Below are 18,684 nucleotides of genomic sequence, written 5' to 3'. Positions count from 1 at the left end.
CATAACCATATCTTAATTGCCTCACCCTCCAACCCCTTGCAAATACAACTGCAAATTTCTTGAGGGCAGGCAATCTATACCATAAATTTCTTCGGTATTCCTTCAAGCAATAAGCAGTGCTGAGCCAAAGTCAGTGTTAATATATTTTAAACATTAATATTTGAGAACACATCTGAGGTCTGATCATTTGCACCTACCTTTGCAAGCTCCACACCAGGACTTATGGATAATCACCATCAGGGGTAATCCACTTAAAAACAAAATGAAGAAATTATAATCTAGTAATTCCACTTCTTGAAATATATTCTAATAAAATGACCAACCAATGAAGACAAAGATTAATGTACAAGGATGTTCATGTAGTATAATTTCAATAAGAAAAATTTTAAGACAATCTATTCAATAATAGTGGACTATTACAACAAAATTATTGCTAAGTTCTGACATTCCAGTAAATTCTGCAAATTTGGGCTTTAAAGCTAGGGAAAAAAGACTGTAGAAGAAAACAACAAATTACAGCATTTCTAAATGTTATGGTTATATAACCACTGAAACGTTAATAAAATTTTTCACTAGTACACTGTTAAAGGCTAGAATATAAAATTATTATCTATAGTTTAGTTTTAATTATACAAATATGTAGAAAAGAGTCTAAAAGGAAATGTTCCAAAACATAATAGAGGTTATCTCTGGATAATGGGATTGTGGGTTTTACTATACTTTTCCTGTATTTCCCAATTTTTCTACAATTAAGTGTTTGTTTGTTTGTTTGTTTGTTTTGCCATACCATGTGGCTTGTGAGATCTTAGTTTTCCAACCAGAGATTGAACCTGAGCAGCGACAGGGAAAGCACCAAGTCCTAACCACTGGACCACGAGGGAATTCCCAATTAAATGTAATTTTTATAATCAGGGAGGAAAAAGCTTTTTCTTTCATAAAATAATAAGCAACATATTCCACCTGAATCAGTCTTGGCCAGCTGAAGCTCTTACGCTCTCAAGGCTCAAATGCCGACTTGTAGAAGGGTCCTATGTAATCAGACGTTGGCTTTCTCCATCATCCAACCCCCACATCACCACATCACCACATGCTGTACAATACTATCACAGCATTTAACACATTGAACTGTATCTTTTATTTACCACATTGAACTGTATCTTTTTATTTACTTAGAGCTTCTTAAGGAAGGAACTCTTAGCTGCCTCTATACTTCCTACACCTAATATAGAGAATAATATTACTGGTAGCAAAAACTTATACAGCATTTACTGTGTACCAGGTACTATTCTAAATATATATAAATTAATTTAGTAAGTGTCAAACGAATTAGTCAGCTATCTCATCATAGGCCTACTACAAATCTGGGACAGAATGGTGCCTCTAATACTTGTAAAAGCTTATAAACTAAATGAGCAGGACAAGGTTAGGTAAAAAGTGTGATCTACATAGCCATAATAATAATAGCCAAATGTGCTAAATATTTATTATATGACATTGTTGTATGTCCTTTACACACATTATCTCATTTAAATTCTCACAACAGGGCTTCCCTGATGGCACAGTGGTTAAGAATCTGCCTGCCAATGCAGGGACATGGGTTCGAGCCCTGGTCCGGGAAGATTCCACATGCTGTGGAGTAACTAAGCCTGTGTGTCACAACTACTGAGCCTGCACTCTAGAGCCCGCAAGCCACAACTACTGAGCCTGCGTGCCACAACTACCGAAGCCCGTGCACCTAGAGCCTGTGCTCCACGATAAGAGAAGCCACTGCAATGAGAAGCCCGTGCACAGCAACAAAGAGTAGCCTCCGCTCACCGCAACTAGAGAAAGCCCGCACATAGCAACAAAGACCCTACGCAGCCAAAAATAAATAAATAAATTTATATATATAAAAAAATCCTCACAACAATCCTAAGGTAATGGTCTCATAATAGAAATGAGAAAACTGAGACTTCCAAGAAATTAAACATTTGACCACATAAATTCTAGGTTCTGCCACTTTAGTAGTTAACTTGTAAGTCTGACTCCAGAATCAATATTCTTTCTGACCACTATGTCTACTTCAATTTAGAACAGCAATCCAGAATCCATGGGTTTAAACCCAATCAACTGATAATCAACTAACTTGGAATTTGAGAATGAAAATGGAAGAGGCCTTAGATGCTGCCTAGTCCAAACCTCCATTTCATGCAGGAATCCAGTCTCATATATCAGAAACAAAAGGTAGTCCAGATAACCTGATAAGCAAGAAATAATCACCAACCAAAGCAGCCCATCCTTTTAACAGCACGGTGTACTTACAGAACAGTTTAGAATGTCTTGCTTTCTCTTTTCTTTCAAGCAAACTCCTATTCATCCTTCTAGAGCAGAGGTAAGCAAACTAGTCTGCAGGCCTAATCCAGCCCACTGCCTGCTTCTGTACGGTAATTATATACAAACATATACAAACATGGTTTTTTTTTAACATTTTTAAATGTTTGAAAAATAAATCTGAAGTATAGTACCTTGTGATATATTAAAATTAAATATAATTCATATTTCAGTGTAACTGGTTTTATTAAAACACATTCACACTTATTTGTATACTTATTGTCTATGGCTGCTTTTGTGCTACCATGGCAACAGTTGATAAGCTGCAACAGAGACCCTATGGCCCTCACAGCCTAAAATATTTACTGTTTGACCCTTTCCTGACCCTTGCTCTAGAGTGACAGTCCAAATGTAAACACCTCTGTGAAGCCTTCCCAAAACCACCACCTCTCAACAGCTAGTTAGTCCAATTCCTCCTCTGGGATCGCAAAGCATTCTAACCGCCAGTCCTTTTTATCCTCTAATCACCTGTTTACTTGTCTAAACTACTAACTTCTCAAGGGCAAAGACTATCTAATACATCTTTGAAAAACACAAGCACTGGTAAGGTAGGTACCTACCATTTGTTTACTGAAATCAATGAAAAAAATGAAAGACAAGCTTAAAGTGCTATTTGTCTTGAAAAACAGAATGAAGCACCCAGTTATGGGAGTTGTCGTAACAGTCACCCTAGGTTAAGACCAAAGCATCGAGACTCTCACCCAGCACTATGAAAGTATTTTTGATCAAAGGCATAACAGGGATACCTGTGTATCTAAAATGTTACATTAAGTAAATTACATGAAGAACATAAAGCAAAAGAGATGCCAGCACACTGCCTTCATCTAAAAGATTTTATTAAATGAAACAATCTAGTGGTTTTGTCTTTCACCATTAGAACCAAAGCTTCCCAAGGACAGAAACCAGTGGATCTATCTGTGATCCCAGGCCCCAGGACAGAGACTAGCAAAAAGTAGGCACAGTACTCAAAAAACTGTGGTATGAAAAAAGGGCCAGTACAGATGCAAAACTGTGTCATCTTCAGTTCTGTTCACAATTATTTTAAAACAATTCATCCATCCAGTCTGCTTTCCCACAATTCAGATGGGGGAAATCAATGGTATGTGATATCCCAAGTAGAACCCAATCTAAGTAAACCCTGTCCACCAGAGCTCTGTCCTCTAGAGAAACTTGCCAAGCTCCTCCAAGCTAGTTCTCCATTCTTTCTAGTCTCAAGTTATGCTGTAAACTCAAGGCCTGGCACAGAGGCATTCAGAAACGTACGAGTGAATCGGTCACAATAGCTCTATTTCCACGCATCAATATATTCTGCAGACCTTCAGATTATTCTTCCCACAGAAACAGAGAGTGCAGTAGTTAGACAAGGAGCCATGACTTTCCCCCACCAGCTCTGGTTAGTGCAGGCTCTGGCTCAGATACTGCAGAAACATGTTGGCCAGTTGAGGCAGGTTCTCATTGTTGGGATGCATTTTGGTGTAGGAAATAAACTGGCGACGGAGGCGACTCAGTTCTGCCATGGTCAAAGGCCGGGTAAACCGCAGGTGCTCTGTGGTGCCAGAAAGCTTAATCAAGTCTCCAGGGACTGCGCTCTTCTGAGCTTCCATCAGTCCTGCCAACACCTGGCTGGTGACCTGGTCCAATTGGTGCAGAAAGGTGCCGGAGGCAAGTGGCTGTGACTGTGTAGACTGATGGGGTGGAGGAGCCCGGTTCTCAAACAAGGCAGCTCTGATCTCTGACAGAGGCAACGGCTCCTCTAAGCCCACCAAGGTGAACAGGGGCCTGTCCCAGCGGTTCCGAGAGTCGGGAGCTTCGAAGCGCAGCGCTAGGGCCTCCAGAAGTTCGGGAGGGTAAAAGGCACCGGACACATGCTCTGCAGATTTCTCGAATTCCGAAGTCACAAGAGCTGGAAAATCTGGCGTCCTGGTTTCCTCCCGCTCCAGTTCCTTAGGTACTTCTGCCTGGGCTCTCCCATTTACTACAGAGTCCACTGCCTGCAGTCCCCCGAGGACACCGGTGCCCGCCGCTAGAGGTCTCCCTCCCTCCTCAGCTCGCGGCCTCCAACTCACACTGACGTTGCGGCTCGGACTCTCATCCGCGCCCGCCACCCGCGGTCCCCCGCTCAGACCGCCTGGCCTTACGCAGTAGACCAGGCACAGCGGAGTGCGCGCCGCCCGCGCCAGGCAGTACAGCTCGTAGCGGAAGCCCTTGATGTAATTAAGCGAGTCGAGGATGACCACTTCGTGGCGACTCAGGCGCCGCTCCACGGCCGCTCGCAGGGCCCCACGCAAGGCCTTCTCACGGACCGAATCGCCGTACACTGTCGCGTCCTCCGCGCCCAGCACCTCCGCGTCGTCCACCACGTACACCGCGCGGCCCTCGGCCGCTAGTGCCACGCGGAGCTCCTCCGCGCGCCGGCTCTTGCCGCTGTACGGCAGCCCGCAAAACACCACCAGCGGCATCCTCCCAGGGCGCGGCCATGTGCAACCGCGCAGCGTCAACTTCCGGGTTGCGGGCTGCTCCGACGCAAACCGGAAATGCAAGCCACACTTCCTGCCTCCCTTGACTCTTACAGGACCTCTGTTGCTATGGGAACAGGAGTTCTAGACCAACGAGAGCCAGATCCTGCTCTCTCCGAAAGGAGATGGAGCTTAGAACGGCATCGGCTATTCCTGTCAAATGTTATACGTCTCAGGAGAATGTGATCTCCTGGCGGCCAAAGACTATGTTCATCAATTTATAATGGAGCCTTAAAGAACATTAAATATTGCAAAACAATCAGCACTATATTTAGCAAATGGAAGACAATTCACAAATACTAGTTCCCCTTCATTCCTTACAGCCAATAACATTCAGTAACTGTTTATTCAATAACCATTTCAATCATTCAATATCTTCATGGTTGGGAATTCAGAGATGAAGATAAAACAGTACCCCGACAAAGCAAGGGTCTGAATGGGAAAAGTCAGGCACCTACAGGCAGAATAACATACACTCTAACGGATAGAGGTAGGTTGGGTTGTAAAAGTACAGAAGAGAAAAACAAAATGCCCACAAAAATTGCCGAAGACTTTACCTAGGAATAGTCATTTGATTTAGAACGTGAAAAACTAATAGGAATTTTTCTCCTGGGTAAGGATGCCAGATAAAATATAGGATGCCTAGTTAAATTTGAATTTCAGACAATCAACAAAAAATGTTTTTAAAATAAGTATGTCTCAAATATTACTTGGGGCATATTTAAAATTACTTATTGTTTACCTGAAATTCAAATTTAACTGGGCATACTTTATTTTTATTTGCTAAATCTGGCAACCCTACTCCTGCAGAAGGTATGAGGCTCAGAGCCATGAAGCTGTAGGATCTGTTCTAGCAAAAGCAAGCACTACAGTTTGGTAGGTGCAGAAGTGTGAGTATTTCTGTGCAAAGATGTGTGTGTATAAAGGAAGTGCACATACATTGTATCTTTATATCTCTCCAGTACAGTATAGTAGAGAATGTTCAAGTCTTGGCTCTGCTACTTACTTACTAGCTGTGTAAACTGTTGTCAAGTTATGTAACCATTGTGTATCTAAATTTCCTCTCCTGTAAAATAATAACAATGGTTCTTATTTCACAGGCTGAACCAACCTCATAGGTTGTGAGGATTAAATAAATTAATGAATATAAAGCACTCAGATCAATGTTTAGCCTTTCCTCCCCTGTTCTGCCTTTTCCTCCTCCTTTGTATAAGTCTTCTGTGAATAGACTAAACCTACTTGGAACTTAAGACTATTCAACTTGAGACTATTAGGCAGCATGGCTTACTGGTTGAGTGTAGGCTCTGAAGCCAGAGTGTCTGGGTCCAGATCTTGGCTCCACCACTTAACTAGCTGTGTGATCTTGGGCAAGTTATTTAACTGATCTATGCCTTAGTTTTCTCATCTGTAAAATGAAGATAACAACAGTACCCACCTCAAAAGAGTTGTTGTGAGAATTAAACGAGTTAATTCACATAATTCAATGTCTGGTGCATAGTAAGCACTTAATAAATGTTAGGTAGTAGTATTATTTTTGTTGTTATCAGGCAGCCCCTCCATTGCTCTGCCTTGGCATAATCCTTCACCTGAAATTAATGCTAAGTTGATGGCTGGAAAATGTTTTACCACCATAAGTAACCTAAAACCATATCTTGTACCTGGCAGCTGCTTCTTTCTTCCCATCTTCTAGTGTCCTCCAATGAATGTGATCTCCAAAACCTGGAAGAAAAGAGCCTCATAAACATTCACACATGAACAAAGGGCAAAGACCCAAGAAAGAAATGTGGCATGTTCACAAGATACTCATAAAAAAAGGCTTTCCTTTGTCAAAAGCATGGTGTTCAAGTCCCAAATCCACTGCTTTCTAGGTGTATGGGACCATGGACAGTCCTATACCTCAAGCCTCAGTTTTCATACCTGTAAAATGGAGATAATATCGCCTAATTCAGTTTTTAAGGAGATTAAATTAAATAATGGTGGACTTCCCTGGTGGTGCAGTAGTCAAGAATCTGCCTGCCAAGGCAGGGGACACAGGTTCGAGCCCTGGTCCGGGAAGATTCCATATGCCATGGAGCAATTAAGCCCATGCGCCACAACTACTGAAGCCCACATGCCTAGAGCCCGTGCTCTGCAACAAGAGAAGCCACCGCAATGAGAAGCCCTCACACTGCAACAAAGAGTAGCCCCCGCTCACTGCAACTAGAGAAAGCCCACAAGCAGCAGCAAAGACCCAACACAGCCAAAAGTAAAATTAATTAATTAATTAATTTAAAAAAGACCTAAATGTAAGACCTGAAACCATAAAACTCCTAGAAGGGAACATAGGTAGAACACTCTTTGACATAAATCGTAGCAATATTTTTTTGTATCAGTCTCCTAAGGCAAAAGAAATGAAAGCAAAAAGGAACAAATGGGACCTTATTAAACTTAAATGCTTTTGCACAGCAAAGGGAACCACTGACAAAACAAAAAGACAACCTACCAAAATGGAAAAAAAAATTGCAAATAATATGACCTATAAGGGGTTAATATCCAAAAATATATAAACATCTCATACAGCTCAATATTAAAAAAACCAACAACCCAATTAAAAAATAGGCAGAGGATTTGAATAGACATTTTTTCAAAGAAGACATAGGAATGGCCAATAGGCACATGAAAAAATACTCAACATCACTAGTCATTAGGGAAATGTAAATCAAAACCACAATGAGATATCACCTCACAGCTTTCAGAATGGCTATCTTGAAAAAGACAACAAATAATAGATGTTGGAGAAGATATGGAAAAAAGAGAGCCCTTGAACACTGTTGGTGGGAATGTAAATTGGCACAGTCACTGTGGAAAACAGTATGGAGGTTCCTTTAAAAATGAAAAATAGAACTACTATGTGATCCAGTAATTCCACTCCTGAGTATATATCTGGAAAAAATCGAAAACTAATTCAAAAAGATACATGCATCCCAATGTTCATAGCAGCATTATTTACCAACAGCCAAGATAGGAAAGCAACCTAAATGTCCATCAACAGATGAATGGATGAAGAAGATGTGGTATATACAGGGGAATTCCCAGTCATTAGGACTCAGCACCTTCACTATGGTGGCCCAGGTTCAATCCCTGGTCAGAGAACTAAGATCCCACAAGGCACGCAGTGTGGCCAAAAAGAAAAAAAAATTATATATACATATAATATATACTTTACATATATATAATGCAATATTACTCAGCCATAAAAAAGAATTAAATTTTGCCATTTGCACCAACATGGATGGATCTGGAGGGTATTATGCTAAGTGAAATAAGTCAGACACAGAAAGACAAATACTGTATGTTTTCACTTATATGTGGAATCTAAAAACTAAAAGAAATGAATGAATATAACAACAACAACAACAAAAAGAATTTAGAACAGTGTCTGGCACTGGAGAATTGCTACAAGTATTTGCTATTAATATACCAGGCACTATTCTAAGTACTATACCAATATTGATCTTCATAACAACCCTAGAGGTAGGTACTCTTATTAATACCATTTTACACATGAGAAAACCAAGGCACAAAGTTTAAGTAACTTTCCCAAGTTCACACAGCTAATGAGCATCAGAGCTGGAAACTGAACCTATGCACTCAGGGTCCAGACTCCTTACTTTTAAGCACTAAACAATGCTGTCCTTCAAAGCAGAAGGAGGTAAGGACAAAGAGGCAAGGGAGGGAGTAGACAATGCAGGGCCTGATAGGCCACTATAAAGATTCTTGCTTTTACTAATAAGCTCTTAGTGGGTTTTGAGCAAAGTATCAATGGTAACATGATGTGATTTCTGTTTTAACAAGATTGCTCTAGCTTCTGTGATGAAAACAGACTAAAGGAAGTGCTATGGGTTGAACTGTGTCCCTCCAAAAATGATATGTTGGAGTCTTAATCCCCAGTACCTCAGATTGTGACCTTATTTGGAAACAGGATCTTTATAGAGGTAATCAAGTTAAAATGAGGTCATCAGGGTGAGACCTAATCCAGTACAGTGTCCATATAAAAAAGGGAAATGTGGACACAGATATTCACACAGGGAGAGAACCCAGCCATCTATAAGGAGACAGGCCTGGCACAGACCCTTCCCTCAGCCTTTAGAAAGAACCGATACTGCCAATACCTTGATTTTGAACTTCTATTCTCCAGAACTGTGAGACAATAAGTTTCTGTTGTTTAAGCCACTCAGTTTGTGGTGCTTTGTTATTGCAGCCCTAGCAAACTAATACAGGAGAGAAAGGCAAAAACAAAAGAGACTGGGAAAGTGGTTATTGCAATAATCCAATCATGCAATGACAGTGGTTTGGACCAACTGTGGTGGCAGAGGGAGTAGATCCTATCAGATTCTGGACATATTTTGAAGGTAAAGGTAAAAGGATTTTGTTCTGGATATGGGGTGAGAGAAGTTAAGAATGACTCTAAGGTTTTTGGCCTGGGCAACTAGAAGAATGGAGTTGTCATTAATAGAGATGGGAAAGAGAGTAGGTGGAGTGAGTTTTAGAAAGGAACATTAAAGAGCTTGGATTTGGAAATGTTCATTTTGAGATGCTTACTAGACATCTAAGTAGAGATGCTGAATAAGCAACTGAATATCTGAGCCCGGAATTCAAGGGACAGTTATCAGCATACGGATGTTATTTAAAGCTTAAGACTGAATAAGATCACCATGGGAGTGAGTGTAGATGAAGAGGGAGTCCAGGAGCCCTGGAGCACTCCCAGGTTAAGGGAGATAAAGAAGAACCAGCCAAAGATGTGGGAAAGAACTACCAGTGAGATCAGCAAAAAACCAGCAGCACATGCAATCCCAGAAGCCAAGTGTTTCCAAGATGTTTCAAGAAGGAAGGATGATCCACTGACACCAATGCTCCTATTAAATCAGAAATGACCACTGGATTTAACAAGTGGAGAATAATGCTGACCTTGACAAGACCAGTTTCAATGGAGGAGCGAGGATGAAAAGATGATTAGAGCAAGATCAAGACAGCCCAGGGGAAGAATTAGAGAACAAGTACACACAACTCTCTTAAAGAATTTTGCTGTACAGGGGCAATTGCTAGAGGCAGCTGTGAGTCCATGAAAGGTTTTTATTCAATATGGAGGAAAGTATAGGATGTTGAAAGCTGATAGAAATGATATAATAAAGGTAGGAAAACTGATGATACAGGACTAAAAGGGAGAGTAGAAAATATCTTGAGTAGATGAAAGGAGATGGGATTTAGTACTCAAGTAGAGGGATTAGCCTTTGCTAGGAGCCCTGATAGCTCATCCAGTAAAGACAGGAAAGGAAGGATATATGGATACTGGTGCTAGAAGGTAGGTAAATCTCGTGGTGACAATTTTTGAAAGGTCTCTTCCGAGTCCTTCTACCTTCTGTTAAATAGGAAGCGTGGTGACTGGCTGAAAGCAAGGATTGTGGAGGAAGTATTGGAGGTTTGAAGAGACAAAAGTAAATACGAAATAGTCTTCTGGGAGAAAACCAGAGAAACTAAGTGATAAAAGGCATGTTTCAGGAAAGAAGTGATTCCAGAAGAAAGCCTAAATACAAGGAACAGTGAGCAAATTAACTGGTAAACATGTAGATAAATCTAAATATTATCTGTATAAAAATTTAATGCTTAATTTATAGAGTTAAAAAAGGAGAGAGAATTAAAATATTGGACAACAACAGCTTATAAGGAAAGAGGAAGAGACTGAAGTTAAAATATTCTAAGGCCCACTAACCATTGGGGGGTTAAGATATTAATGTTAGATTTTGTTAAATATGTGAGTAAAATTTCAAAAGTAACCACTAAAAGAACAGAACTAGAGTGCCAACTTCCAAACTCATAAAGGAGATAAAGCAAGATAAGAACCAGCAAATACTCAACCCCCAATGAAAGGGCAAAAAAGAGCAAATAAGGATAGAAAAAACAGTAGCAACGGAAATTGGATGAGAGAAATAAGACCAGCTCTGTCAATAATCACCACAAACATAAGTGAACTAAACTTGCCAGTTAAAGTTAAAAGACAGAATTTGTCAGATTTTGGTTAAAAAGAAACAAAACAAAAAGAAACTACCTCTATGTTTACAAGAACACCTAAGACAAAAGGACTTGTAAAAGTCAAAAGTAAAATGATTGAAAAATATATCCCAGGCAAATGTCAGCCAAAAGAAAGTCAGGGAAGCTAGATTACTATCAGGCAAAATAAAATTTCTCCATAAACATGGACTACTCAGAAGCTAGCTGACAAAGCTTACAGCCATAGGAGGTTATTGCTAAGAGAGCCTAGGGCAGGACTGTTCAATTGAACTTTCTCCAGTGATGGAAATTTCTATAGCTGCACTGTTCAATATGGTAGCTATTAGCTGTTGAGTACTTGAAACATGGCTAATGCAACAGAGGTGCTGAATTTTTTATTTTATTTTATTTTAATTAATTTAAAAATTAAGAATGACATATTCCTAGTGCTACTTTATCGGACAGCACAAACTTAGAGATCACTCTAATCCTCTCATATTACAAAGGCCTGGAAAACGGAAGAGGCTACCCAAGACCACAAAGGAAGCCACAACCAGAATTTAGTCTGATTCCTAATTAAAATGCTTTTCCAGTGCCCCTGGCTGCCCTACTGCATTATCCCTACGAGTAAGTCTAGAGGTATAATTTGAAACAGTTCACTACGTGTATAAAATTTCTTTGAAAATTCATATTAAAAAGTACATTGGAATTTTTCATGAGTAATAATCAGCACCATCATTTTTTGAGTGCTTACTCTATGTTATAATTACGATAATATAATAGCATTAATGACTAACACTTATATGCCATTTATTATATGCCAGCCATTGTTGTTCATGCTTTTACATGTATTATTTAATCCTCACAGTAAACTTATGAGGTAGAAACTTAATTGTCTTCATTTTACAGATATGGAAGGTGAAGTTAAATAGCTTGCCCAAGGCTACAGTGCTAGTAAGTGCCAGAGCTGGGATTAGAACCTACATGGTGGTGTTCCAGAGTCTGTAGTTTGCTCACGATACTTCACTGACTCTCTAGCAAAGATAAAAATGAATAAATGAATAAAGGAATGTGGCTTCACCAAAGCAGAATGAAAACACAGACTTCAGGTCTGGAAAACCTGGGTCCTTATGTTTCCCTTCAAAAGCAACTTGAAAAGGTACAGTGCTTACTGTGTTGCTAGCTACTCCCCAATAACACCCACACTCACACCCATGCCAACGTGGAACATCTGAAGACAGTCCAATTTCCTAAAGTATCACCTGCACAGACACTTTATTTACTCCAGTTATCTGCAGAGTGAGCTGAAAGCTCCCATATTAGCAGCTCCTGCCCTAAAACATTAATTTAAAAGGCAGAAAAAAAGGAAAGTGACAATTTCCAAACACAGCATTTACATCAGAATTCCCAAGCCCTTCATGCTCAAATTGTTTTCACGAGTGTAAGCTAAGGACATCAGAAAAGTATTATCCACCCTCTCCCAGCTGACAAAACAAAAGGTTAAGTGTCAGAACTGGCAGCCAAGTCTCTGAAACAGGGAACACTGTACCTAAGAGGTGGAATAACACAGTGGCTAAATGAAGTCTGTCTGCATCAAACAGACCTAGTTTAGCCACTTGCTGTTTTCCCGTATGCAAAATATGACTAACAGAAATATTTGTCCCATAGGGCTGTTGCGACTGTGAATAGGTCACAGTATGGAAGGTAAACATTCCATATGTGTCAGTGCCAAATTTGCATTTGAGACTTGACAAAGCCATCCATTTCTGTTTCAGGCAGGAGAGCACATGAACCGCCCCCACTGAAAACTTTCTCATTCCTTCTTTAAAGTTTTCAAAGGAGTTTCTGCATTCTGAGCAGGAGTGGTATATTGTTGAGAACAGAAGCTCTGGAATTCGTATCTCAGCTGGTCCACTTACTAGCTATGTGACTCCTGTGTCCCATTTTAGGTTCTTCATCTGTGAAATGGGGATAATGATGAAAAAATATTATCTATGCTGTAAGAAAAAAATGGATTTACACATGGATAGATGACTACGTGGAGAGAGACATGATAGGACAAGGATAGTCAGACATCAATGGTAGACCTGGGAGGTAGACATAAGGGGGTCCACTGCGAAACTTTCAACTTTGCTATGTGTTTAAAAACTACTGTAATAAAATATTGAAAATATAATATCTTAATGAATGAAAATATTTATTTAATAAAATGTCAACTTCACAAGGAAAAAAATATATTATCTATCTTAGAGGGTTATTATGAGGATTAAACCAGTCAATACAAGAAAAATGCACAGAACGGTTCCTGGAATACAGCAAATATACAGTAAATGTTAATCATTACACTCCTCCCCACAGGTGATACATATTCCAAATTTTTAGCACACGGGAAACAACAAAATTATTTTAGAACTCTAGGATGTTAGAGCTGGAAGGACTCTTAGGAATCATTTCTAGTTCCAGGTCTCTCATGTAATAAATGATCCCCAGGGAAGAGGAGAGCTGGCTATAGAGTCTGACCAGGATTAAAACTCAGGCCTCCTGATTTCTATCCAGTGCTCACACCACACCACTGTACTTCCTCTTCTTAATGAAAACACTAGGGTCATTCCGTCTCTCCTCTCTGCAAACCACCAGGCCATCTTCTGGAAAGAGTCAAAACTACTTAAACATCTGGGAAGAAATCTTACTCATCACTGCTCCAGGTAGCACTTTTTTGGGAGGTGGGTGGTGAACTGTAATCTATTTTCCAAGAAACCACACTCACAAGATACAAAAAAATAAAAACAAACAAACAAAAACAGTTTGAAATATTATTAACTCCTTTCAGGAACAATTCAATATTCTTCTTTGGGAGGATATAATAATAAATATTAAATAAACACTTTTCTAAGTTTGTGATACATATTAAATACTTTTTGTTTTTTTGTTTAATCCTCACAACATAGCCCCCCCCCCACCAAGGTTGCCCTTCTATATGCTCCTAAGTTACCTGCTATTTCCCTGCTTACAGTACATATCACAGTATCATGTAATTGCCTGCTTACTTGTCCTGACAGTCTTCAGACTGTGAGCTGAAAAAGACAGGAATCTCAACGATCATGTGTACCATTCATTTTTTCTTTCAACAAATATTCCTGGGCACGAATAATAAGACAGAAATGGTCCTACCTTACTGGGGCAGTCTGTACTTTCCAAAGATGGCTGCAACAATATCTCCCATTCCACATGCTCTTTTTTTTTTTTTTTTTTTTTTTTTTGCGGTATGCGGGCCTCTCACTGTTGGGGCCTCTCCCGTTGCGGAGCACAGGCTCCGGATGCGCAGGCTCAGTGGCCATGGCTCACGGGCGCAGCCGCTCCGCGGCATGCGGGATCTTCCCAGACCGGGGCACGAACCCGTGTCCCCTGCATCGGCAGGTGGACTCTCAACCACTGCGCCACCAGGGAAGCCCCCACATGCTCTTTTTACAATGGGACCTCAACATTCCTCCCATGGGGGATGGAGGGGGTGTGCTTAATTTCCCTTGCCCTTGAACATGCCCACAGAGTACAGTGGAAGTGATGCTATTTGACTTGTACAGCTAGATGATAAAAATCCCATGCATTTTCACCTTGTTCTCTTAGGGCACTCACTCGTGGAATCTAGCTGTCATATGGTGAGGAGGCCCACACTAGCCCATGAAGACAGACCACACGTAGAAGTAACCAGCTCAGCTGAGGCCCCAGACTTGGATCCAAGACATATACCTTCCCCACTGTGCCTTGTTTGAATTCCTAGCCCACAGAATCGTGAGCATAATAAAATGATTTATTTACACCACTGAATTTGGGGGTGGTTTATAATGCAGCAATGGTAACTGGAACAACCACACAGAGCTTAATGTCTAACAAGGAATACTGAATACATGACTCCAAGGTATTGCCTACACCTAACACAGTATACTGGAACAGGGTAAATTATTTGTTGCGTGTCTGAGGTAGTTATTATTCTGCCCCTTTTGCAGATGAGGAACTGAGCTTTGAGAAGTTTAGCAACCTGCCCTTGGCCTCTCAGCTGGTTAGTGGCAGAATAAATTAAAACTCAAATCTAAACCCACACTCCTAACACTATACTCTTCTGTCTCCTTCAGTACAATTTTACACTAAATATACAATAATCTGCTTTAAAATGGGACTGTCAGTACTTAAATATTCTGGCTCAACAGAATTCACTGTGCAGTTTCATCGTTGAGATGGAAACCCACATGTCACCTTCTCAGAGAAGTCTCCCCTGACCTTCCTAGCTCAAGTAATGCCAGCTCCCTCATCCTTCCCCAGCCTTTCTACTCCATCAGTTCCATTTTCTTCCTAGAACTCATCCCTAGCTGAAATTATCTTGCCTATTAATTTGTTCATGTATCTACTCTCTGTCTCTCTGAATTGAATATAAGTTTTGTGAGAGCGGAACCTTGTCTGTCCTATCCATTGATATATCCCTAGTGCCTAGGACCATGCCTGTAATACGGCTGGTGATCAAAAATTATTTACTGAATGAAGGACTGACTGCATTCAGGCACACTGAACGTCCACCCAATCTCATCACCCACCAATAAATGTGCAAATAGGGAGGATAAAACACAATTAACAACAGCAGGATTGCAGCAGAGACATTCCATACAGCAATGTCACTACAAAAAAAAAAAAAAAAGGAAAGGGAGGGGAATGCATGCTACCACACAACCACTTAGAAAAAGCATAAAACCCTGAGTTCCAATAAAGATGTAGGTAATGGGATGGATGGAGTAGGGGGTCACACCTCTTATTCTCCATTCATAACCACTGCCCCCTCACTCTTCAGAAAAACTCAGTTTCTTCAGACACACCTACTGAACCACACCAAGGAACCAAGAACAACTGTTGGTGACCTTCTACTGTTCGCCAAAGTTCCCTGGTTGTTTTGAGGGAAAAAGCTCTTGTATGATTGAGCTGCAAGCTGAGCTTGCCACCAAATAACTATGGTTATTCCAACCAGGGTGTTGGGCAGACATTTTCCCCAAAATGAACTGAGCCTTTTATATGTGTATATATATATAGAGAGAGAGAGAGAGAGAGAGAGAGAGGCTGCACTGGGTCTTCGTTGCTGTGTGCGGGCTTTCTCTAGTTGCGGCGAGCGGGGGGGCTACTCTTCGTTGCGGTTTCTAACATCACACCTTTGACCCTTCATCTGGCCCTTCCTTTTGTGCCAGTCACCCCTCCCTAGGATATAGGTGCTGTTCGCTCCAAGGTAAGGAAGCAGTAACTTAGGTCTTAAAAGAAGAGGTGAGGAGGGGACTCTTAGACCCAGGGCAAGGGTCTAAATATACAGATCCCCAAAGGTCCTATTTCTCCCAGGAGGGAAGGTAACGGTGCCTGAGGGCCTACCAAGTGCTAGACACTATGCTGGTCTCTTAAACATGCTTTTCCTAACATAAGGGAAATTCCTTACCCCAACCCAAGAATTCAGGGAGGCCTCAAGTAAAACTTCCCCATCTCAACATTCCCCAGACCCGCTACTCCTCACCCCAAATTCCAGGAGCAGTTCGAGAGGATAAAAAGAAATCTAGCGTGGCCACAGAGATAAAATGCGAAAGGGATCATGTTAGAACAAGAAGAGGGTTGTCCCGGGCTGGGGCCCAGGATAAGTAAAGATTAAGATAAGAACGCGGTCTGACCCTTTCCAAGCCCATTATGTCCATCAGAAGAGGTGACGAGGAGCAGGAAACTGAAGCCCAGCAAACAGGTGGCTCCGAGACGAGGCCGCAGCTCCATGATGGTAGGTGCACGGAGCCACGGGGCTGAGCAGACGTAGGGCCCGAGTCCTAGCAGAAAGTCCGCGCGGTTTCCCAAGTGCTGCTCAGCCCATCCGCTCCTGTTCCCAGATTTTTTTTTTTTTTTTTTTTCTAACCCTGAAGGAAGTGATGTTAGACGGATGTGGGTGGTGCCTCCGGGGTCCGGTTTGGGACGGAGTGAGAGTTTAAAGGTGCAGATCACGAAGAAGGCTGCGGGGGCTGCTTTTGAGCGCTAGTTGCTTCCCCAGGTTCCGGACTTTCAGTCCGAGTACCGAGAGAAAAGATGGGCCGAGATAGTAGGGGGTGGGGAGGAGGCTCGGGAGAACCGTTGCTGCTTGCATCCGTTGCTTGCGTCCGCCTGCGGGCTAGCCCCTCCCCCAAAAAACCGCTCACTTAATATTCACTACGCAAATTATTGATCTGTGAAGTCAGCAGCACCCAACAGTGGGCGGGGTGCCCGTTGGCTTCGGGTCCCCCCTCCCCCTTCGCAAATAAAAAAAAGGCAGACAACCGGATTTCATTCTTAGGTTCCTGCTCGAGTCTCGAAGAGACCTGGCAAGTCTGTTCTGCGGTGCATGGTCTCGTGCCTGCAAGAATGCCCCTTCCTGCTGGAGAAGAAGCACTGCACCTTATTTTTCCTTGTAACCCAAATTCTTCCACTCAGGGATGATGCAATCAACTGATGCAAGCTCTGAGAAAACCAAACTTGGAACCTCTCATTGCAAAATTGACCTAGCTCTTCAGGGCACCAAGACATAAGTTACTGCAGGCACTTAAAGTGTAAAGCTTCTTCTGGTTAAATCTATTTGTTTTTGTTGTTTTTAAAATTCGTGGGTTAAGTATTTCTCAGTTTTCCTCTCTGATGCGTAACAAACAGGTCAAAATTTCCCGTGTCTCCTGAGTGGAGACTAGTTGAGTCTGCACACTCGTGAGTCCGCACTAGTTCAGTTCGACAGTGCGTACTTAATTCCTAGTGAAAGACATCCGGCAAAAGTAGACACCCAAACAAAAATACACACAGCCCTTTTATTAGGCTTCCTACAAACTGCAGGCACGGACACAATGGAACACCAGGGAGACTGCAAGCTCCGGGATGCAGCGCGGCCACCTGCACCTGCCGCTTTTCTATTGGGAGGCGCAGAGCAGCCTGGGCTTTGTAGTTCGTATATGGGCTCCCGGGATAGGTTGCTCTGGTGAGAGAGAGGCGGGGACGGATGTGTCACGTGGGACCGACTCCCGCCGCCGCGGCCGCCTTCGTCTTTCTCTGTCTCGACTGAGGTAGCCATCTTGCTCTTGCCGCGTGCTGGTGTTGGAGGACCCTCCTTGCTTCAGGTGAGACCCCCGGCGGTCCCGCCACTCCACGGCCTTAGGCCGCTGCGCACGATCTCCCCCCGCCCTTTTCTGCCGACACCCGCCAACTGCTGGGGCTGCCACTTCCGCTGTGGCGCGCCGAGTGGGGGCGGAGGCGGCTGGCTTGGCCTCTCGGTTACCGGCGGCGCAGCTGGGGGTCGGCACCTGAGGGAAGGTCCCCAGCACCACCGCTTTCTGTGGGCGAGCGGGCCTGCGCTGTTGCCGCCCAGATCCAGTCCCAGGAGGCAGGTGGTCCCCCGCCTCTGTCCTGTTATTCTTCATTATTCACAACAATAATGCTGTGAGCTTTATACAGCCTATCTGCTGTCATCTCGTTTGATCCTCCCACTAGACAGATAGAGAAACTGAGGCTAGCAGCCCCCGCCCCCGAGCGCTGGAGACCGAATTCCGTTGCAGCGCTCTTCACCTCGTAATGGCAGTGTTTGTTTAAAGTCTGCCACCCTCTCTGAGACATTGCTTTGCCCATTTTTATAGCCCTATCACACTGCCTGGTGCATAGTAGGCTGTCAGGAAGTTGATGATTGACCGACGGGCAGTGTTACACAGCTCGTGAATGGAGGTTTCAACTTCCGTTCCCACGTTCTTTCACTCTA

The 18,684-nt window shown here is 42.4% G+C and overlaps 3 protein-coding genes across 4 annotated transcripts in view; 1 reads left to right on the top strand and 2 right to left on the bottom strand.

The window, feature by feature from the left end:
- The window catches only part of TXNDC12 (thioredoxin domain containing 12), a 104,101-nt gene extending 87,297 nt beyond the window's left edge, over positions 1-16,804 (bottom strand). For both annotated transcript variants that reach the window (XM_060140081.1, XM_060140084.1), the window contains exons 1-3: positions 16,604-16,804; positions 6,545-6,605; positions 198-250 (exon numbers count right to left, since the gene is read on the bottom strand). In XM_060140081.1, coding sequence (XP_059996064.1) covers positions 198-250; positions 6,545-6,605; positions 16,604-16,700 — 211 coding nt within the window. In that variant the 5' untranslated portion in view covers positions 16,701-16,804. The remainder of the gene's footprint in view (positions 1-197; positions 251-6,544; positions 6,606-16,603) is intronic.
- Positions 3,190-4,885, bottom strand: KTI12 (KTI12 chromatin associated homolog). Its single transcript, XM_060142593.1, has one exon. The coding sequence runs from the start codon at positions 4,827-4,829 to the stop codon at positions 3,765-3,767; it is 1,065 nt and encodes a 354-aa protein (XP_059998576.1). The 5' UTR covers positions 4,830-4,885; the 3' UTR covers positions 3,190-3,764.
- A 1,132-nt stretch (positions 16,805-17,936) lies between the features above and the next one.
- BTF3L4 (basic transcription factor 3 like 4) overlaps positions 17,937-18,684 on the top strand; it is a 36,630-nt gene continuing 35,882 nt past the window's right edge. Inside the window, exon 1 of the mRNA XM_060140079.1 lies at positions 17,937-18,052. The gene's annotated coding sequence lies outside the window, so the exon portion shown is untranslated. The remainder of the gene's footprint in view (positions 18,053-18,684) is intronic.

Source organism: Lagenorhynchus albirostris, chromosome 2 (genome assembly GCF_949774975.1).
Source record: "Lagenorhynchus albirostris chromosome 2, mLagAlb1.1, whole genome shotgun sequence".
In the NCBI taxonomy this organism is placed as follows: Eukaryota; Metazoa; Chordata; class Mammalia; order Artiodactyla; family Delphinidae; genus Lagenorhynchus; species Lagenorhynchus albirostris.
This window is presented reverse-complemented; position numbering and strand designations above follow the sequence as displayed.

Excerpts from the sequence above, each read along its gene's own strand:
- KTI12 (XM_060142593.1), bottom strand. The coding sequence starts at position 4,829 with ATGCCGCTGGTGGTGTTTTGCGGGCTGCCGTACAGCGGCAAGAGCCGG.